The sequence below is a fragment of the Ambystoma mexicanum genome, chromosome 2p (genome assembly GCF_040938575.1).
Source record: "Ambystoma mexicanum isolate Mex_15411 chromosome 2p, UKY_AmexF1_1, whole genome shotgun sequence".
NCBI classification, from domain to species: Eukaryota; Metazoa; Chordata; class Amphibia; order Caudata; family Ambystomatidae; genus Ambystoma; species Ambystoma mexicanum.
In genome coordinates, this window is record NC_090923.1 from 548,316,022 (window position 1) to 548,338,959 (window position 22,938).

General features: G+C 47.5%; 1 protein-coding gene across 1 annotated transcript in view; it reads left to right on the forward strand.

The window, feature by feature from the left end:
• DNAH1 (dynein axonemal heavy chain 1) overlaps positions 1-22,938 on the forward strand; it is a 3,604,831-nt gene that overhangs the window by 1,438,188 nt on the left and 2,143,705 nt on the right. The window contains exon 26 of the mRNA XM_069644003.1: positions 9,061-9,201. Coding sequence (XP_069500104.1) covers positions 9,061-9,201 — 141 coding nt within the window. The remainder of the gene's footprint in view (positions 1-9,060; positions 9,202-22,938) is intronic.

The following is a 22,938-nucleotide window of genomic DNA, read 5'->3' on the forward strand; positions in this document are numbered from 1 at the left end:
CCCATGCCAGCTGCCTGGTTCTGTTCCGCACTGTCCTGAACACTGCTCAAACAAACCCACACCGCCCCACCCCTGGTGGCATTCCCTCTCCCCACCGCTCTATTCTTGTCCCACCCAACCTTGTGACTTTGGGCAGGCGCTCTATGTGCAGACGCCTTGTTGTGATCCTGTATCCAGCATGGACACGTAACCGGCATCCTAAAATTGCAAACCCCCATTATTTTTTATTTTTTTTGGTAACCCGCACTTTCTAGCAGGGAACGCTCCTCCGACCCATCCCTTCTCTCTGACCCCCCGCCCCTGCACTGGTATTCCTTGCTGCTGGGGGCCACTCTAACCAACCCTCCAATGGCCTCTCCTATCCGCATTCGCGCGCCTCCCATGACAAACCTCCGACCCACTAGCTTTGAACCGACCGTGCCCCCTGTACTAACGGCCCCCCCTATCCATAGCAAAATCTCTCCACACCCTCCCCTACAAGATCGTATGGCTTGGATGCATGAAAGGCGCCCGGCGGCCGCGATGCCTCATAGGGAGGACGAAAACCGCAGACCCTGCGCGCCCACTAGAGCCCTCAGCCCACCTACATCACCTCTCATCAATCACCCCCACGTGGCGTGGCGGCCCATGTTTTCCAACCCGTGCCACATTTCACTAGGGCCCATGTGGCGTGGCGGCCATTGCCTATGAAATCCGGCGCTCCCAAAACATCACTACGCCCCGAGGCGCGACGGCCCTTTCCTTAAGAAAATATGCAATTCCGACAACAATGGGCCCAAACGTGGCGCGGCGGCCATTCCCTATGTGGAACATGCAATATTTAACAGCAGTAGCCCCAATGTGGCGCAGCGGCCATGGTCCTCGCCACCCGTGTTTTTCCAAGAACATCCCTACACCCACGTGGCGCAGCGGCCATTGCCTTAAGTGAACATGCAATATCGACAGCAACCGGCCAGACTTGGCGCGCCGGCCATTGTCCTCCCAACCCGTGCTTCGTACAACATCACTGCATCCACGTGGCGCTGCAGCCCATCCTTACAGAACTGAGCCTTTAGCCCCCATGCCTATCGTCAACAGCAATAACCAGAACGTGGCGCGGCGGCCATTGTCCTCACCCCCCACGTGGCGCGGCGGCCATTGCCTATGTAAAATGTTTTTTTTTTTTCATTATCAAAATGCAATAGCCCCAACATGGCGCGGCGGCCATTGTCCCTCCTACCCGTGCTTTATCAAATACATCACTACCCCCTGCGTGGCGCGCCGGCCATAGCCTTAGTAGCTCATGCAATTACAAACAGCCGTAGCCCCAACCTGGCGCAGCGGCCCTTGTCCTCACCGCCCATGCATCATCAAACATCCCTGCACCCCACTTAGCGCAGCGGCTCTCGACTTTAGCCCCCATAACTTGGCAAACGTCCATAAACCCACATTGCGCAGCTGCCCTAGTTGGTTGCCCCCATGCTTAATCAACCAACCTCTCACCCACGTTGCGCGGGGCAGCGTACCCCTGGACTATCCTACGCAAGCGACCCACTCTCCCGCCACAATAATTACGCCTAGCAATAGCTGACATCCCTCGGCAAGACCCGTGCTTCCTTCGTGCACTCTCGCCCCCTTGCCATTTCCCAGTTGACTGCTGTACTGTCCGGTAACTGCCAAACCCGCGTCTCCCAGAGAGATGGTGCTCCGGCCCCTCTTCCGCATCTGCACCGCGCCGCCCCCCACACCATCCCCCCTTACTTTGCGCCGTTCCCCCACGAACACGAAGCATTTCCCCCTTACCCCCCCACTCAATGTGCCGCCTACGGGAACGATTGCCGCCTCCGAGGTCCCGAACATTCCCAAAATGCCGTAATGGCGATGAAACGTGCGTCCCGCATTACCTTATGTGCCCACCAAACCGACGACGAAAGGCTGCTTCAGTTACCGGAGTGGGCGTGCAAAAGCGGTGCTGACTTCGTGTCGCACAAACTGGCCCCAGGACCAAACCCGTCGCCTCCCGTTGATCGCCTGTAAACACGGCCCTGTGAAGCGAGACGAAAAAGCAACGACGAAAAATTCAATGCCACCACGCTCACGGGCAGGGGGGCAGGAACCGAAGGAAGTGACTGCCTTGAATGAAGTCCCACCCCTTTATAGGGCTTGGGCTTCCTCCCCCCTCTCGGTTTCCTGCCCCGCCCCTCATCTTGTGCCGTCTCCCTCCCCGCTTTCGGGGGCGGGCTCCCTGCCGTGGGCTGCCCGCCCACCCCCCCGCGTTGCAGAGGAGGAGGGGGGTGGTGGTTGGCTGGGCAACCCCCACTAAGGGGCGGCGCCCGCCATGCCTCATACTTCGACGCGTTCGCCTGCCAGGTGTTGTTGGTCACCCCACTACATGTCTGAAGAGTAAGGCTGGGGACTTGCACATATTATTTAAAAACTAGAAGAGAGCATGTTAAAATCCTGTTTCTAAAAGTGGCTTTGTTGTGCTACTATCAAATGAAGAAGCCATTATGGAATTATTTCCTCTTTATAAAGCCAAATATAAATCCGAAAATAACTTGCCAGTTGACAAGAGTGCAGTGGGCAGGAATGGCAGGAAGAAGCTACAGCTCTGCTAACTAGGGAATTCTTCCACCCTGATTTCATGGTTTACACACCTCACACACCTGTTTGAACAACATAAAGGTTTGCCAGCCACCCCCAATGCATGCACGCAAAGTGCAGTGCCAATTTTGGGGTAGTCTGCAGTAGTCTTTGGTGACCTTGCCTCCTTTGTGATTATATGATAGTAGATCTATGTTGTCTTGCACTTTTCTGATGCAATAAGATTTATTCTTAATTCTTAGCTGCACTTGCACTGGATTGATACTTCTATTGATCCATTTATGGCTTGTATCATCAATGATTAACTTTTATAAACACTTAGGCCGTATGATCTATTTAGTACAAAGCTAATGACTGCATCTCCAGCATTCGATAGGCTATCAGTCAGTGATCTAGTGGCAAACGCTGCAATGTTGAAGCACAGAAGCGACTTAATGGCAGTAGCCAAGGCACGATTACTGTATATTTTAACGCTGCAAGTGAACTAACTGATACTACTGCAATTGATAATCATTCATTTGTAGATATGTGCTATAGTGCCCAACGGAAAGTAGGGTCCCAGGTTACTCATTTAACTCATAGCCCGTATTGCAGCATCATACTCCACTAAATAATAGCCTTGCTACAACTCATCACTCAATCTGTATGGTGTTAGAGACTACAGCTTTCAGATATCTACACGACGAAGCATGCTGGCAGTTGGGAGCCATGGAGGAAGGAGTCCGAGCTGATGTGCTTCATGTTGTGCCATGCCCTCTCCACTACTCACTAGCGGTCTTGTGGCGTAGCTTGTGCAGCCAAGTGTGCCGGCGGTTGGGAGCCAGAAAGGACGGAGCTAGTGCTGACGCTCTTCACATTGGGCCACACCCCACCACGATTCACTGTTCAAGCCAGCACATTTGCTTCAACTTCAAAACCTGCACTGCCAAAGTCACCAACAGCTGGGCACCTTATTGTGGACAAGACAGGCTAACTGGAAAACTCTCTCTAGACTCTAGAGCAAGGTGTCAGTAGTGGAAAACCTAAAGTTCATGCAAGCTGTACCCAAGGTTTGTGGGGCACCAGTCATATTTTAAACTTGGTATTTGTAGGTGGTCATTACAAGTTTGCTGGTATCCCACCAGTAATTCAGGTGGAATACTGTCAAACTGACCTACTGTTTCCACCACCTGTTATCCCGGTATTGTCAAGATATTATGGGCAGCGGAAAAGGCCGTAAATCCCATCCCATGGAGGGGACTACTGGTAATAGCAGTGCTGGAAATACTAGTCGTTTTTTGCCGGTGGGGGCCTAATTTACCTCCACTATCAGTGACCCTCACCAGCAAAACAGTAGTTTGCCAGTTTGGGAAAATTGCCAGTCACGGAATTACAAGCAATTTTACTGGACCAGCCAATTTATGACTCCTTAGTATTCTTCATCTATTCCTCTCTTATATGCAAACGTTAGATACAGACAATGGTTATAAAGAGGAAAGCCCTCTTCAAGCTTTAACTATAATTAGCAGCTGTTAGGTAAGATTTCCACAGAGCTGCCAAATCTTCCTTTCCTGGTTCAACTCCAGATCTTTTTTGCTTTTCTAGTGGGATATTTTTCATTAATACCTCAGTGAGTGGGAACCTTTTTCCACACTAAACCTAATCTTTAACTCTTTTTATGGGGGTCATTTTTAAGACTCTCCATAGTGTCTTTTTAAAGTTATCATGTTTAACAACTTATTGGCAATAAGTGCCTGTTGTTTCTGGGTTGCCCTAGGGGCTCCCCATTTAACTTTCATGTGCTAACCTTGAGTGAACTACAGTTCCCAAGGGTAGAAATGATCTTTGGATCCCTTTTATTCTGTGAAACCAGCACACCCCACCTTATGTGGAGTGCTGGGGAGATACAATGTATCCCCTTTCACATTAAAACTGTAACAATTCTGTTACAGTGACAAGTGTACCTTTAATGGCTGGTGGCAGTGATACCTTTTACTAATTTGGTACACCTTTACCGCGGGCTGTGATCACAGCTGCAGTAAAAGGCACCTAAGGGTGCTCATTTTACCAAAATGGCCGTTGTCTTCTTTTTCTGCCATTTTAGTGTTTGTCGTTTCTTGTTCCTTCCCCTGACATCCAGGGTGGTAAATTCCTTTGTGTGATTTTTGTCTTTGTTAGGAGTCCCCTGGACAGCCCACCCAGGCTCCAGTCAGTCTGTAAACACAGGAAGTGTGGGAGGAGTCCAAAACTTCCCCATCCTTTGTCTTATGCTTTGCTTCAACTGGGACAAATCCCAGTGGGGGGCTGGCTGTCCTGATTGGACAACCAGATGCCCCTTTCTAGTAAAATGTGGGGAGAGAATGCAGAGGTTGTGCTGCAGTTTCTGGTAAATACTGGAAACCTGGAAGCTGAAGTCATGTCGCCCACTGGAACATAAAACCGAAGAGGATGACGAAGGAAAAGCGGCAGAGATGATTTTCAGCTACCGGAGAGCCTGCTGTGTAATCCGAGCCCGCTGTAGCCCTTCCTTCCAATCAACCTGGGGACTCTGAGAACGATGACCCGAACCCAGAGCCTGGTGAGACCTACTAGACTCAAGAAGACCTGCATTTTGAGCCATCCCACAGGTTGCTGCGGCCTTGCGTTCTTGCAATACCCCAATACACTGGGACCTCCAGCCACTGTGCGGTGCACGGTCTTCCGAATTCGGAATCTCGCTAAAACTTCGTGGGCATCTTGGTGTATCTCCAGAGACACGAATCAAGTCTGAAAAGTACCCTCACAAGAGTGCTGGACCTTTTTAAACGACGAGAATTCAACCACGATTTTCTGTCTTATTCTGTGCTCCTTGAAAAGGCGCCAAATCCGCAGAACCGCATTCAGCCTTGAGGGAAATCTTGCCTAGAGCCTTCTTCATCGATCCCTGCTGCAAAGTCCCTTCTGAGGTCTTGTGTTCAGTCTTCAGGACAAGGAATCCGCTGACCGGGTATTTGGCTGCAGTCCCTGAAGATCTCCTGCTGCAATCTCTTCTTCATTGCTGAGGTACTGTGTTGGCTTCGGTATATACTTATCTTAAGCCTGTTGGGATTTCTGTGTAGTCCTGGGGTGTTTTCTGTGATTAGGAGGTCCCTCGTCCAGTGCACCCAGTCCCACTGCTAGAATCCTGCTGGGGTGTCTTCTGTGAAGCTCCTGGACCCTCTTCTAACTCTAAAAGTAAAGTACTCACCTGTTTGCTCAGTTTTCCTAAGGAACTCTGACTTTTGCTACTACTAAAGAACTTATTCGAACACTGTCTGTTGGTCACTAGTCCTAGTGACCCACCTCCCCCTTCTGCCACTGAGAACACTCGTGCTCCAAGAATAAGGAAAATACTTTGAAGGGATTGAGTCTTCTGCCTAGAAAAGAAATCAGGTGTTCTACTTACTTGTAAAGAGTTTGTTGGTAACTGTAATTCTAAGAGTGAACAGTTACAAATGTTCTTGCTGATCTTGAATGTGTGATGCACTATTCTTAAAAGTATGGTCGACATCTTTTCTTCCTTAGCCACTGTTTTGCAAGTCTAAAAGAAGGTAGATGTGAAGGTATTTTACTCTCTTGTGATTAGGTTGTGCCTCTTTACAAATGTAATGTGTTGGTTTCACCAGGTTAGTCCTGTTAGGGTAACTGTATGAGCGTCCCCCAACTGAGTCTTGCTTCCCCTGACTTGCTGCTAGCCTGTCCTTAATAAGTCTGCATTAGGTTGTTGCCGACCTAGAATAACTGTTCAGTAAAGTGTGACATTGAGTTTTACTTTCCCCTTCATTGTGAAGTTAAAGTATGTGGGTTTTACTTACCTTGTGTTAGCTGTGTGCCATCCAAAATAAGTTCCCAGAGTTATTGCTTACCTCAATCTGTGGTTCCCTGATTTCAAAAGCATCTGTAATTATATTACATCCTCGGGTTTTACTCACCTAGCATAACTGTGTGTTATCACAAAAGTAGTTATAGGTTTTTACTGCACCTAGGATAAGTGTTTCACTATTCACCAAAAGTATATTGTCCAGTTGACTGTTTGTGATTTGTTCCAAGAGTCACTGTACAACTGGAAGGGCCTACTGCCCCTGTATTACGGAATGTACTCTGAAAGTAACCATTGGTCTTTTACTCTCCAAGAATAAGCTTGACCTATACTAAACGTGTATAACAAGGTTTTGACTTCCCTAGAACTACTGTTAGGTGTTCCAAATAAGGTCTATACTTGGGTCTGTGAATTTCAAGTATAGTGTTGTGTTTTCATACTGTGATTTCTTATAGTATTTTAGTACTTACTTACCCCTAGATTTACCTGGGCCTACCTGTATTTAAATTAATCCTTTATTTTTACAATTCCTAGTGTTTCAGTGTTTCTTTGGATCATTTGTATTACAATTTCACTTGTACTGAGTCTACTGCCCTCTCTCCCTCCTAAGATAAGCCTGGCAGCTCGGTCTACACTACCCGGAACTCAGGTGGCACAGCCTTATACTAAGAGTGGAGTCTTGTACTGCCTCAGGGGAATGGTTTTACTAAGCCCTTAGTTGGACTTCAGAAAAACGGTCCTAACAGCAGCAAAGAGATCCTCTGCCATTATGACTCACATTAGGGGAGCAAATACCTTAATTATTGAAATCGAAAAGCTTGTTAGAAGGCTTGACAATGAACAAACACCAAAGGGTTCAAGTAATGATGGCCCAACTAATCAACATCCCAAAACTGTTGCCCCAGTCAACAACAACTTGACAGGGGGTAATAAAGGTTCTGATCAATATGTGAACAGTGATTCAAAGCAGAAAGAGAGGACTTTCAAACAATCCCACTTAAAATGTGCCCCATTGCGTGGTACCCCTTTGCACACTTATACAGTTAACCACTCTCTGTGCAGCACAAGTAAGGAATCAAATATATCCCCAAAGAACAATCACTATACTGATACGACGGTTACATTTTGTCACGCTAATGAGATTTGTCAGGCTAATTATGGCACATTTTCTAAATATTTAAAACACTACTAAAATGAATTATGAGAAGACCATATTTTTTTTAATTATTTATTTGTTTTGGCTTTATAGAAACAACCTTTACAAAATCACAACAATCTTAAATGATAAAATTACATAAATAACCAGAGGAAATAACAAGCAAACCAATAACAAGCAAACCAAGGGTATCGCCATAAAAAGGAGGAAGGAATGACAGCCAAATCATTTCAAAATGTTCCTTACGTTATAATAGCACTTATTTTAAGTACTTGTATAATGACTGCTGTCAACATAACCTCTTGGCCAGCAATCATTGTCTCCCAAAAAAACTCAGACAAAAGACTTTCCTCCTTGGCCACAAAACCTCTGAGAAGTAACAGTCGGGTTTTCCAGGTACCTTCGCACTCCAATAGTAATTATGTGCTTTAGTACTAAAGCTTTAAAACAATTGAAAAGATGGAGGATTGATGGTACCTCATTTGAACAAGTTAGACATTGTATATATTCGGTCTTCAATTGTGTAGCCCCAAACATCATAGAATTATAAAGGAACACATTACATTGACAGTTGTCTCTAAATTAGCATGTATTAAAACCTTTACTAGACAGATGGGAGTGGAAGGGGGGTTATTCTCGTAAAGAGCTCCTGAAGGTTTACAGGCAGATTAATGTTGTTCCAGCAATAACATGGTTTAGAATCCAGTTTCGAAGCTATTTTTGTACGGTTAGATAAGAGGAAGGTAAACATTGGCGTCCCACATTAGGCCTTCCACAATGATCTCCAAAACAGCGCACATGTCTAGAACTGGGCCTCATATCACCATCTACTGCGGTACAACTTCAGAGATATATTTATTTGTATGTACCTAATGTATGATGAATCTCTGTAGGGCATTTTGGGCAGCATACTTAGTAATGAGTCACCTACATCCATACTGGGATTTGCCCATTTGTGTAAATAATGTTTTGTCAAAATTGGAAGGGACTGGTGTTAAAAGAAAAGTAAAGCTAAGAAATGGCATTGGTGTTGTAACATCTGTTATGCTGCTGACAAGAAGACTTCAACTGAAAAGACTACTCACGCTCTTCCTATATCAAAACTGCAGAAATATTTGATCGAATCCCATTTACCCGAACTCCAAAGACTGTTCTGCTTTAATTTGTTGTCTTCCTTTTTTAATAGTGGTTGCAAGATGTGGCCTTCCTACTGATAAAAGATATTTTACATTTTGCATGCATCAACACATTTTTGAGTGTGCCAGTCATCTTTCAGCTCAGTATCCATTCTTGTTTTTACATTTTATATATGTATGGAACTTTGAGGGCCATTTTCTTACGTGCTTATTTTCCCACTCATTTTTTGTAAAGTATCACAGGCTAATTGGTAGCCATTGCAAATGCAAGGATAAGCATGGATAGGCTCTTCTACTTTGAAAGGGCCTCATTTGGCTCGTACTCTTTGTTGACACATGTCTCACAATTGCATGGCTTTGATTTTCAGACTCCACGAACAGAATGGGTCCTAAACTGGCCTGGCCAAGTTACAATAGCTGGATGCCAGACGTTCTGGACGAAAGAGGTTTCTGAGGCATTGGATGCTGGGGATCTGACTACCCGCCTCTTCCCACAGCTGAGCTCTCAGGTAAAATAAATGTCTAAGTGAGAATGCATGTTCATTCTTTAGTTGTTGATTTGTTTTTTTACTATGTCATTGCGGTTGGTAACAGTGCTACGAAATAAAACACCATATTATGGATGGAAAAAGGAACAACAGTAAGCTCAGCAATTCTGTTTCCAGGTGCTGTACAAGGGTATGGTAATTTTGATGAGACAATAACTTGTTCGAGTAGAGGGTGTGGAAACGTAAAGACAGGCTGCTTGTATACGCACAGTACAGTTACTTAAAAGATATATGTTAGTTGACTGACAGGTTGATATTAGTGATTGATTTACGATCATGTACAATTATTTACTGTTGGAAAGTAGAAAGATGACGGTGGTAGCAGGTTAGGGGGAGGGATAATGAGATGGGTCAGTGAAGGTATATCTATAATGGAGATTTCTGTTTATGGGTAGACTTGAAATTTAGAATGGTGGTAATGTTCTTGATATTACCTTTTGGGGGAGTTTCATTGGTAATGACCAAAGGAGTGTGGAGGACTGGAAGCGTGAGGCAGAGCATGGTGGTTAAGGCAACAATAAGATTAAATAGAGCATAAAGTCGAAGGCTGGAGAGTATGGTGAAATAGAGGTTGCCAGATAGGAGGATATTGTCCATTAGGAGATTTGGTATTTAAGAGAATTATTTTGAAGAGGGTCGATCGTGAATTTGGAGCAAGCCAGCGTGAAAATGGCAGGAAGAGGTTCTGGAGGAACAGGGGAGGTCATAGAGAGTTGTAAAGTATACAACTTTGTTTAGGGAGCATTAGATGCTGGCATGCAGATAATATTTTTCTTTGAGGAGTTCAGTAGTTGACATCAACGTGCTGTCTAGTGACGCATTGCAGAGAGACGGGCAGAAACTTTGCAAATAGTTCTGAGTTAAGGAAGAGAAAGCAGAAGAAAATATGAGTATCATCAGCACAATGGTGGTAGACAAAGCTAAAGGAAGAGGTGAGTTTTCAGTAAAGAGCACTTTTCTGAGCACCCTGCGTTGTGGGACTCCGACAGGTAGAGGGGCACGATTCAATGTGTTTAAGTTCCATGAAATGGAGAAGGAGTATTCAAATGCATAGCAGGTGTGCAAGCCACAGGCATAATTCTATCTTCCAAGGACTGCAAGGAATCGGAGTAAGAGGTGGGTGAACGACAGTGAAAAAGCCAACAGAGCGATCACGTATAAGAATTGAGGGACTGTGTGAAGGTCCGTGGGCTTTGGAATGATATCGGTGGAATTTGTGAGATGTGAATATTGATTTTAATTTTGAGACGTTAATTCTAGGGAATGATTCCATTTTGGAAGATCTTACTCAGTGGCAGAAAAAATGGTTCTTCAGAGGAGCGGCAATGGGTAAAAAGATTATTCTGAGAAATTGGAAGTCGATTGCTACATTAGACAAAGAGCTGTGGCTGACTGAAATGGGGAATTTGGCTGCTTTGGAGGAACGACTGTGTAGAAAACAAGGCAAAATGGGTTTGTTTCACAGGATTTGGGGATCTTTTTTGGAACTGTGTTGAAATTATCTTGTAGGTAACGAGATGTGAACTGGGGGTTGGGCGGGTTTGGATCCTGAATTTTGCTATTTTTTACTGTTTTCTGTGATTTTGTATATAATGTAATTGTATTTTGCGTTGGTGTTTTCTTGTTTGTATTGTAAATAAATTGACAAAAAAAGAATTGAGGTAGGTTTTGAGTGAGGTGCATTAGAGAAAACATTGGAAAGCGCCTTGACTGTTTCCTAAGCGTTTATGCTGTAGAACCCAGAAATAAGGGGTTTGCAGAGTTCATGACCCCCCAGATAGGTGGTGATCTAGTTTGAATAATAAGTGTTCCAGAACCTTGCAAGTAGCGTGGTTAAGGCAGATAAGTGAGTAGTTAGCAGGGTTGTTGGAGGCAACAGCGGGCTTGTGTAGCATGGGAAGTATGGTAGCTACTTTAAAGTAGTTTGTGAAATACCAACTTGTAAGGGAGAGGCTTAAGGTGGTGGAGGAGTTGGAGCAGGTGAGAGGTGCAAGTTTCCTGAATATTTGCAGAGCACATGGATCTACAGCACTGGTTGGCTACCCGGAGGATTGGTGCTAGTTCTGCTGGAGTGTTGAAGGCTTCTGATTCAGGAGATGATACGTTAGGCATGAGGGACAACTATCTGTAATTTGTGATTAGCCACTAAAGGAAAACAAACCTCAATTACTCCTGTGTCCCATCCCCTTTCCTCCAACTGTATGGGACATACCTGTAAGGGGATGGGACCCAAGCCTTTTGCATTGCAAAATATGCACTTCCCTTTAAAATTCAATTTGGGCATGCAGAGGAGCGGCAGTGGATGTCATTGCACACTAACCCTGCCTCTTGACACTACACCTCAGTTTCTTTCTCTGCTTTCACAGGAACGGATGCCTAGCACTGTGTCAGTGTATTTTTCCTGTACCCTTCCTCTTCGACAGAGTAAATGCATATATTTTTTCACATTTTAAATTCACATCGCCCCGTTCTTCGCTGCCCCGGTCACCCCGGCACATGTCGAACTTGACTTGTTGATCACTGCAGGACAGGAAAAAGGAGAAATTAGCTAAATCTGAAGACCATACTACTAGCACTGAAGTGATTCCTTCATCTAGTTCAGAATTCAGTGGTTCTGGTTCTAGTATGACAACTATATTTTACTTCCAACAAGCCGGGAGACACCAGATCCCTGATCCTGTGCTTATTAGTGATTCAGATCTGGAACTGGGAGATAGAACAAGGGTTTGGGTCAGAGCAGCACATCTCTCAGGACAAGGCAGTATAGAAGCAGACAGGCTGAGCAGATTCTATAAAATTCTTCCTCTAGGGCATTCTATAAATTGACCTGTACACGCTACTACCAGCAACTCCAAATGTTACAGATTCGCCTTGTGGGAAGGTTGGGGGAAGAACTCTGTAGGAGAGATGCATTCCAAATAGAATGGTCAGGAATGTTAGGATTTCGGGATCCCGCTCCCGTTCCCAGCCCCAACAGTCATCTGCGCCCGTTTCTTTGGGCAGACAATGCCTTGCTGCCCCATTCTACTGGCGTTGGCTGTTGCCTTGGAGACGGGCATCAGCCACTCTCTGCTCTGCGAACTGTAATACAAGGAAACCGCTCTGCGCAGCTCTGGCCAGTCACGTGAGTACATCAACTGTTCAGCGTAGGAGGCACCACCTACAGTGTATGCATAAGAGGCGTTCTGTCCCAGCACATGCTGCTTCTGACTGACGTGCTTTCTGGGAGCATTTTGTGTCCTGGATTCCTTATTATTTTCTGACGAACCCTGGCCTGTTTCCTCTGACTTCCTTTGCCTGCTGTTCAAATCCTGGTCGCCTCGCCCATTACAGATCCTTGCCTGCTTTAACAGACTGCCTATTGCCTGCCGCCTTCAATCCTGGTTTGCCGCACGCGTTACAGATCATCGTCTGTGTTCACGGACTCCTCTCGTCTGCTACAGGTACTGTTGCATATTACCATACTTCTACTACAGTTACAAACCACCTTGTCTGAAACCCGGTCCTCCGGTTACTTTGTGAACCCTCACCCGCGGTCTCAGCGCATACCTGGATTCCACTTCCAGACATCTGTGCACTCTTCTGGACCAATATTGGTGTCTCGCCTCTGGATGGAAGGCATTAATGTCTTTGCCTACATGGACGACTGGCTCGTCCGAGCCCACTTACCAGATTTAGAAAGATTGCCTGTGTTTTCCAACCACAGATAACAGTATCAGCCTTGGCTTTTCTGTGCTTGGTGGGCCTTATGGCCTCCTGCATCTTGGTGCGGCCAGTGGACAGCTCCACATGAGGTCGCTACAATGGCTTCTGGGCTCACAGTGGTCACAGTTTCAAGGATGAACATCAGACCTTCTACTGGTCTCAGAGAGTGTCTGGAGACCTGCAATGGGGGGCCGCTCAGGACCACCTTCTAAAGGGATCGCTCTTTTGTCAACCTTGGCCATAATTTACTCTAGCCACAGATACATGCCTGAAAGGCTGGGGTTGTCACCGCCAAGTCCTTACAGTCAGCGGACTGTGCTCCCCATCAGAGTGCCGGGAGCAGATCAATCTGCTAGAGCCTAGAGCGATCAGGCTGTCCCTCATCGCTTCCCTGCTCTTTGTTGAGGGCAAGACGGTATTCATCCTTAAAGATAATACTGTAGCAGAGAAGCAATGTGGTTGTGGTTCTGGGCTCTGGAGAACCACCTGTTCTCTGACTGTGGCCCACTTGCCCGGCAATGATAATGTGCTAGTGGATACACAGAACAGACAATCATCAACTTGCCATGAGTGAGAGCTCTGCCAGGAAGTTCTGGAGATTTTCTCCAACTGAGGTGCTCCTCAAGTGGGCAAGCGCTTCCAGTGTGAACATAAAGTGCAGGGGGGGTCTGCTCCAGAGAATTTCCTAATCAGTATCGCTCCGGACTCGGCCCAAAAAATGTGGTACTCAGAGTTGCTAGACATGGCCATCTGCCCTTCCTAGTATCTACCGGAGAGGACAAACCTCCTCTCCCACTCAGAGGGGAGGGTCCTGCACCCGAACCTCTGCAGCCTGAACCTTCATGCCTGGCTGCTGAAAGGCTAAGGTGTAAGAAGTGGGATTTTTCGGAGGACTTTCTGGGTGTGCTCCTCTCTGCTGGAAGACCCACCGCCAAATCCATGTATGCCCTAGTTTTCAGGTTGCTGCAGGGTGTGGAACCTGGATCATTTTACTTGCTCCACTTTTTCTACCTTGGATTTTCTGCAGATTGGTACTGTGAATGGTTATGTTGCGCCCATTTCAGTGTTCAAGAGGACCCCAAAGCAAGGCTGATTTTTCATAATCTCCACGTTCATTCAATTCATCAGTGGTATTCCCAATATATTTCCCCCATGCAGTGTTGTGCGCCACAGGTACGCAGGTTACGCAGCCCAATCGACGCTTGCTACGACTACACAATGCACCCTACGCCTCGACACCTTTCCTGCCTTTAAAACCGGCCTACCAAACCCTCTGTCACAGGTGTTTGGTGCCAAAGGTACACAGCGTATCCTTACTCTTTACGACTACAGTGGCCTTCCTCCAGCCTGCCTCAATGCCCACCCTATCCAGCCTAACTACTGCAGGCCCCTGGCCAGCCCAGGTGCTCCCACCTGCCTACTATCTGCCTAAGGCCGAGGGTAAGCCCCTATGCGCTGGCTCGCTACTCTTTATCCGCCTATACTGCGCTTCCTTCATCCACCACCACCCCTTTCCGGCTCCCTCTCAACCACCCTACCCATCTCTCCTCTCCCCTTCTAATCACCACCCACGATGCCAAATTGCTCTCTGCACGTGCTTGCTTCCTGACTGCACTTTACACCTCTCCACCCACACCCACCGTCCCCATAGTGGATAGAGGTAACATCCCTCTCCTCCACTCTGGACTCCTTCAACTTCTCTCAAACAATCCTCAATCCCACACAACACCTGGGTCGCACCCTGGACTGGTTGTTCGGCCATAACTGCCATTCCTCTATCATCTCCAAAACCCTATGTGCCTGGACAGACCACCACCTCATTCTCTTCTCCATCCCCACCTGCCAACCTGCCCCATGCCCTATCCCCCCAGCCTTCACCCATTCATTCCAGCTGCACCAGCAACTTCACCAGTGACCGCATCCTACCCCTCCTCAACCCTTCCCCCACCACCACCGCTGGCAATGACATTTTCCACCTTGTCACCCTGTACAACACTACCCTTATCATGGCTGTGGACACCCTTGCACCCTTAAAGAAACATTCTCCGAAGCCCTCCTCTCCTACCAGCACCTGGTTCATCCCTTAGCTCCACGCCCCCGCTCCAAAAAGTGGACCAGCGAACGTGCCTGGCACACATGCCCCACCACTGAGAACAAGACCAGATTTTCTTCCAATGCCAATGCCTATAAAAATGCTATCCCCCTAGCCAAAGCATCTGCATACTCCTCCAGAATTGCTAATGCAAAATCCGAGTACTGTGAACTCTTCCGAATCCTCGGAGAGCTGGCGTCCTCTGCCCTCCGCCTCCACTGTCTCCAAAGATGATGCCTGGTGCAAACGCATGCAGCAAGTTCTCCTGGACAAAATCTGCCTTCAAACCAAAATCCAACACAAATGCACCTCCCTCAACCCCCCCCCCCCCACCTCAGTTGCTTCTCCATCCTCACCCATAGACCTGTGCAGCACCCCCTCTTCAAATTCAGCCACGTCACTACCCAAGAGGTTGCCTCGCTCCTCAACAGCCTCAAGCCCTCCATATGCAGAGCTGACATCTGCCCAGCTCCCCTCAACAAAGAATGCTCCGAGCCCCTGATCCCTCTCATCACCACCATCATCAATGCATCATTCGACTCCTGCTCCATCCCATCCTCTATCAAAGAAGCCTGGATCACCCCCCTCCTGAGGAAACCTTCCCTGGACCCTGCTATCCCCGCTAACTACAGGCCTTTCGCCTCCGCCCTATTCCTCTTGAAAATAATAGACCAGGCCACCTATATCCAGGTCCAATATCACCTAGAAAACCACCACCACCACCACCACCACCTCCTCACCCTCCACCAATCCGGTTTCCACACTGGTCATGGCACTGAATCTGCCCTCCTGTACCTAAAATATCAACTACACCGATACAGTCTCCACAGTAGTCAAAATCCTGGGCGTCCGCTTGGACTCCACTTTCTAAGCATGTGAACTCTATCGCTTCCTCATCAGGATATACTGCTAAACTCATCAACGGCTGGCACCTGTACCTCTTCACCGACAATTGCATCAAAATCGTCCAAGCTAACAGTAAATTTCAGAGGTTTCAGTATCAGTTTTGAATGTTTCTTCCTTCTCCTGTCCTGAAGAACTGGGGCTTGGTGTTGCCGACTTCTTCCTCCTTCTGATCCTGTAGTCCTTTTTTTGATGTAGGTATGGTCTACCACGAGAGGAAGCCACAATGGGCGCTCAGGTAAGAGCAGGCCAGTGACCTCGCTTTCCGGGATTGCTGAAATAAGGGGAAACCCTGACTGTGGAAAGTGATGAGTAACGGAATGAGGTCCAGTGATGATTGTAGTGAAGTCCACGCAATGGAGGTCCCTTGAGGTAAGTCAGAATCCAGGTCTGGCAGGGGTAAAGAGGTGTAAGGAATACCACCTTGCAATAAGTATCTCTGGTGAGCGCAGAGAGGACCCTCCGTAAACCAAAGTTGGCCGTGAGACAGGGAGTTGGAAACGCAGCGTTTCGGAGGAAAAGAAACCCTGAGACCCAAAGAACAAGAGCGTAAGGATAAACTGGGTGAGAGCCCAGGCAGTGAATGCGCCAGAAAGGCATGCAAGAGAAAGAACAACGCTGCGAACAGAGTAAGAGGCCAGCCGCGAGCGGGGAAAGCTGAGCCGCAGTCAGGGAGAGAACCTGGTGTCGGAGAGAGGGAAAACAGCGCCGCGGGTTGGAAGAGAGTCTACCGCGGTAGAGAGGGGGAACAGCGTAGCTGGCAGGGAGAGCGTCTGCCGCAAGGGAGATAAGGAGAAACCAGCGAGCCAAAAAGGCAGAGGACAAAAGCGGGCGGCTGAGTGCCACAGCAGAGAAAAATAGTGTGGAACCCCAAAGCGGAAACAAACCAACCGGGTTGTAATGCGCCAGCTGCCAGGAGGGACTGGGTTAAGAACCTCCTGGCAGTGAGCATATTGAGAACAACTAGAGCGTGCCGTGAGAACGGCAGACAGCGTGATGGCAAACTAATGGAGCTGAGGCCTCCATCAACACCACAAGCGCCAGCCACCCGGGTGCATGACACTACCGTCTGCTCCAAGTTGGATTATTGCAACTCTCTCCTTGCCGGCACCTCCAAATGTAACCTGAAAAAACTACAAACTGTTAAAAAATAATGCCCTCCGCCTAGGGCCTAAAACAATCAGACCACATCTCCCAAGCTAGAAGAGACGCCCACTGGCTGGCAGTGTAGGACTGCATCTCCTTCACAATTCTTACTTTGACCCACTGTTGCATCAATAACACTGCTCCCCAATACCTCTCAGAGCGTATCACCAAACCTACTTCTTCCAGACCCACCAGAACTGCCTATGCTGACCTGCACACACCCAAGTTCAGAAAAACCAGAGCCGGAGGATCCAGCTTCCTGCCCAAGCCACCACACTTTGGAACTTCCTCCCACACCACTTCAGAATGGAGAAATCTCTGACTATCTAAAGAAAAAAACTCAAAACATTTTTGTTAAACTGAACTGAATTGACTTGGAACCTCATGTGCATACCTGACTTGTACGTATCTGTAACCATCCCTCTATGCTCACAGCACCTTGACGCCCTCAGGTTTTCATGTGCTCTACAAATATAATAAATAAATACAAATAAATAAAATGACAGCTGTTGTTCAGGCTTGGGATTTAAATGTAGTGTCTATTTCTTTAGTGCATGCTCCGTTTGAGCCCCTTCATTCTTGTTCATTAAGAATGCTCACCCTTTAGGTGATTTTGCTGGTTGCCATCCCTTCCGCTAGTTGGGTGAGAGAGCTCCAGATGTTGTCTTTTAATAATCTTTACTTCGTTTTCTCCAAGGAAAAGACGACATTGAGAGTTAGACCCTCCTTCCTTCAGAAGGTGGTCTCAGATTAGCATCCCTTTTAAAACATCCATCTGTCTGTCTTTTTTCCTCCGCCTCATCCTTCCAAGGCCGAGGAGCGCTTCCCTTGGCTGGATTTGGTGCAGGCCCTCAAGTGCTACGTCTCTCAGACAAGGGAGAACAGAACTGATGACCACCTGTTCATTGGTTACGTGGGTGCCTTGGCAGAGCTTTCACTACAACAGACCTTGTCTTGATGGATCACTATTTGCATCTAGGAATGTTATGATCGGCCGGCAAAGGGTCTCGAGCTAACTCCACCAGAGGGTTTGCCGCCACGTCGGGTCTGCATCGCGCAAGACCTTTTCTGGGTATTTGCTGCGCAGCTATGTGGCCGCCTTTGCACATGTTTGCTAAGCGTTACTGCTTGGATTCTATGTCTAGTCAGGCTGCTCGTTTCAGCAGAGCTGTTCTTCAGAGTTTTCTGGTTTAGGTGGTGTCCTCCCTCTCTCCTCTAGGTCATTGTACTACTTTGGGAGTCTATCATAGATGAGGAATCCGTGAGAGGAAGGAGTCTTTTATAAGATCAAATTATTTGCCTCTTGGTAATGTTCTTTCTGATGGGCTTTCCTCCAACGGGTTCCTCATCGCCCTCCCTACCTGCTCCTCTTCGGTTAGCTAGTACACCTTGGTTCTCTGGTCCCTTAGCATGCTGCAATCAGAGTGCAAGAGAAAAAGGGTGGAACTGAGGCCACGTGGCATGACGCCTCTATATTTACTGTCCCCGATGTCATGTCCAGCGTGGGGCGCTCATAGGGGTCGGACGGTTCTACTATGCACCCTATGGTGGCAGAACATTTTCAGAAGAGCATATGCGCTGGGAGATATCATAGATGTGGAATCCGTGAGAGGAACGTCCATCAGAAAGAATATTTCAATGGATTGCCTTCTCCTGCAGATTCCACATCTGACAGATATCCCTTCCAGGTTCAGCTGCTCACACCTTTTTGACAGGGGACATAGTGTGGCTAGGCATCGACTGTCGGCTCCATCATGACTCAGATGTGCCACTCGTCTCAGAAGTGAAGTCGGCAGTACATATTTTCCATCTTTACGCCCCCATACCTCAGTTTCAGAACATGATTCTCTTCAAAGAGAACATTTCTTTTCAATTGACGCGGATATATCGGGCCCTAAAGCCTCAGGTTTCAAGTGCTGTCAGGACATCAGCTTGAAGATGTCCATCACGGACCCGCACAGTATTTGTGTGTGGTGTCTTGGGAAGGAACACCACATCGAGCAGTGTGGTTCCTGGCAACAAATGAACCCGAAGGAAATGGTCAGAGAAATTGGCACTTAGGCGGCCTCTCTTGAATTCTTTGGCGCGATTGGTGGTCAGGTTGCACTTTAGGTGCCCCGAGAGGAGAGTAGGCTTCTTTTAAAAACCAGATGCTCCAACTCTTTGAAAAAGCTGTGCGGGTACGGCTCCAGCTTCAAAGCCAAAGGCGGTCCAGGCACCAGTTGCGACCTGAGGCTTTGTCCCTGATGGAGACACGTCAGATACTAAGCACTGAAGTTCAAACTCGATAATCACGAAACTGATGATGGCGCCCATAGCCACCGAGTTGTCTGAGTCAAGAGGCTTTGTTGGAACGGTTCCGTCGGCACCAGCGGTTAACCGTCCATTTGCCCCGTAGTCGAGATGGGAGTTTTTTCACTACATGAGATCAATCTTCGACAAGGAAGGGGACCCAGTCCCTTATGGTATAGTGCTGATGAGCAGGGGAGTTGGGGAAGCTGACTTCTTCACAGCCATATCTGACCCCATTGGCAAATTGTGGCAGAAACCATGTTCGAAGGGATTGTGTCCTCCGACGTATTCCTTATCTTGATAGATTACATTCCAGCTTGCTGGCCTCGGAAATTTTTTCAGTAGAAGGCGCTGCGCGTCGACGTCCCTCGGGCTGGTGTTCCTCGACAGCCTCTGTCTCGGCGCCGACATCATTGTGCGTATTAATAGACTCGCGCAGCGGCCGTTGCTCAGTTCCGTTTTTCTGCGCTTTGTGGGCTTCGGAATCGTGTTGCTCAGTTCTTTCTTCAAAAAGATTCAACTTATTCTTAGAAGATATCATCTTTATTCAATGGCCTCCTCATCGAACCGTCGACCTCACGGTCTGACTTCAAAAAGTGTCATGATTGTGGGAAGAAAATGTCGTTGATGGATCCTCACAGGATCTGTTTGTGGTGCCTGGGATTAGAGCATCACTGTTCGGAATGCGAGGACTGTATGTCCAATACGGCGAAAGCCTTGAAGAAGCGTAAGGGGAAGCTTGAAAGAGGTAAGACTCTTAAAACTTCTACTCCATCGAAAGTTTCTTCGACAGAGTCGAGACATTTGTCTCCTCGCCGTCACAGGAAACATTCCCGTTCAAGGTCTCGAAACGGTTCCCATCAGTCTTCGAGATCGAAACACTCTAAGAAGAGGCGTCGTAGATCTCCCTCTTCTTCGTCTTCTTCTGTCTCTCCGGAAAGGGTCACCTGCCCCACGAAACACAGCTCTCCAGCTAAGTGGGAGGAATTCCGTAAGAAAATGCGTAGCGTCTTCGAGAAAGCAGCCTCGACCCCCTCGGAGACGGCTAAAGGTGATACCCTGGGTGAAAGACCCAAAAAATCAAAACGCTGCAAGTCGTTGCACCCGGCGAAAGAAACTACCCGAGAGCGTCATGAACCCTCGAGTAAAGGCAGTAAATCTGCGTCATCGACGCCTTTGTCGAAGGGTCCGTCGACGCATAAATCGGTTGCATCGACACCGTCTTCGACGCCTATGTCGACGCCGATAAGAAATAGACCTACAGCTGTCACTACATCTCAGACAATAGAGGTGTCGAGGACCTCAACCATTACCTTGAGGATGCCGTCGACAACCTCGACGACTCCGAGTAGGATTCCGATCCTCTTGAGTACTTCGAGGCCTCTTCTAACTTTTTCGACTCCCTTTTCGGGTTTGTCGAAGCCTTTGACTTCCACATCGACAACTTCGACGTTTTCTCAACCGGTGACAACCAATTTGGCCCCTTCTGCTCTAGAAATGGGTTTTAAACCATACCCTAGGTCTAATTACTTTATAGCTTTGTCCTCTATATATGAGGAAGGGGAGTATTCCGACCATGAGACCTTTTGGTTTACAAAGGACCACAACACCTATACCAGAGGAATTTATCTCTGAAGAGAACAGGGTAAAAGATTTTCAAGACTCTTTACATGAAGCCAAGTGGTTTAGATACTTCTCCAGAATTAGAGTTTGCTAAACCAGACCCTGGGGAGCATACTGTGATCCCTTCTAGGGTTCTGATGGCTAGAATAATAGAATTCATGGGGTGGTCTACACCTATACCTTCTTTTCAGCAGGATGACCTTACTGACATTTTAGTTAAAGGTCCACAGGAAGATCCTGTTGTTCCTTTTAGTACTGCTCTGCAAAGAAAGATCTCTGCTAATTGGGAAACCCCTGAAGTTATCCCTGCAGTTAACAACAAACTATCTGCCAAATACAGGGTATCTGCTACAGATCCTGAATACTTGAGCAAACATCCAACTCCAGAGAGTTTGCTTGTACAAGCAGCAACTTCATCAAACAGTAGATCTGCATACCCTATGTTAGGGAGAATTCTCTGTATAGGCTAATTTCCCAAACCTAATGAGTCCCCCAGCAGCTTTGCTGGATTTTTGGCGTTTATTTTTTTCTCCTGCTAAGAGTGAGACTCTTTTTCTCCCACTCTTAGGCATGATTTGAGAATGTCCTTTGACTTTGTAATGTGTTTTATGGGCTATGGGGTCTTTTACTCCATAGGGTTTCATGTGTTTTTGGTAAGTGTGTTACACAGCACCCTCAGTGCAGTAACACAGGGGTGTCATAGTGACCCCCAAACATAGACTCCATACCCTGGGACCCGCAATTCTCAGGAAGAATGTCAGCTCTCCTTCAAGTCCCGGACAGAGTGGCTCGAGACCTCCAGTGCTGGGCCTGTTGGGAGAACATCTTGAAAGGAGAACACTTTTGGCAACCATGACCGGAGATAACAGTAGTCACGGATGCCTCAATAACAGGGTGGGAAGCCCATGCGAACGACTTGACCATCAGCGGTCGTTGGTCTCCATCGGAGTCCAGACTACACCTCAACCTGTTGGAGCTGAGAGCAATCAGACTAGCGCTTTCTGTACTTTCTGTTCAGGGGAAAAATGTCCTAATAGAGATGGACAACACAGTGGGTCATGCACTACCTCAACAAAAGAGGCAATGCAGCTCTGGTTTTGGGCAATTCAAGAAGGAATCTCTCTATCGGCAGTTCACTTAGCCGGAGAGAAGAACTTGACAACGGACGCTCTGAGCAGGCAGTGCACAGTCTTCCACGAGTGGGAGCTAGCTCAGGAAGTCCTTCAAGAGATCTTCGCCCTTTGGGGAACCCCTGAAGTGGATCTGTTCGCCACCAGTATCAACAGGAAGTGCGATCAGTTTTGTTCAAGGGAATTTCCCCCGAGAGGAGCTCTAGGTGACAAGTTCGTAGTAGACTAGGAGTTTCCACTTCTATATGCGTTTCCTCCAGTCCCTGTCATTCCTCTGATGATCAGGAGGTTGAGAAGATTCCGGAAGACTATGATCCTAATTGCCCCGGATTGGGCCAGGAGAACGTGGTACCCGGACCTTCTGGACATGTCCATCTGCCCTCCGATTCGTCTTCCGTAAAGAGAGGATCTTCTCTCGCAGAAGGGAGGTCCGGTTCTCGATCCAGACATCAGAACCCTCAACCATCACGCTTGGTTTCTGAAAGGTTGAGATACAAGGATTGGGACCTAACAGATGACGTCATGGAGGTGTTGCTTTCAGCTAGAAGGCCAGCAACAAAAACTTTATACCGCTGCCGTTGGAACAGATTTCGCAGCTGGTGTAGAGAAAAGAATATCGAACCCTTTTCATGCAGTACACCAATGGTGTTATCCTTTTTGCTCTATTTGGCGAATTCAGGTCTTCAGGTTGGTACGATCACGGCTACCTCGCAGCGCTGTCAATCTTTAAGCGCACTGCGGAGGAGCCATCATATTTCAAATTATCCCTAGTAATCCAATTTCTGAAAGGGTTAACTAATGTCTGTC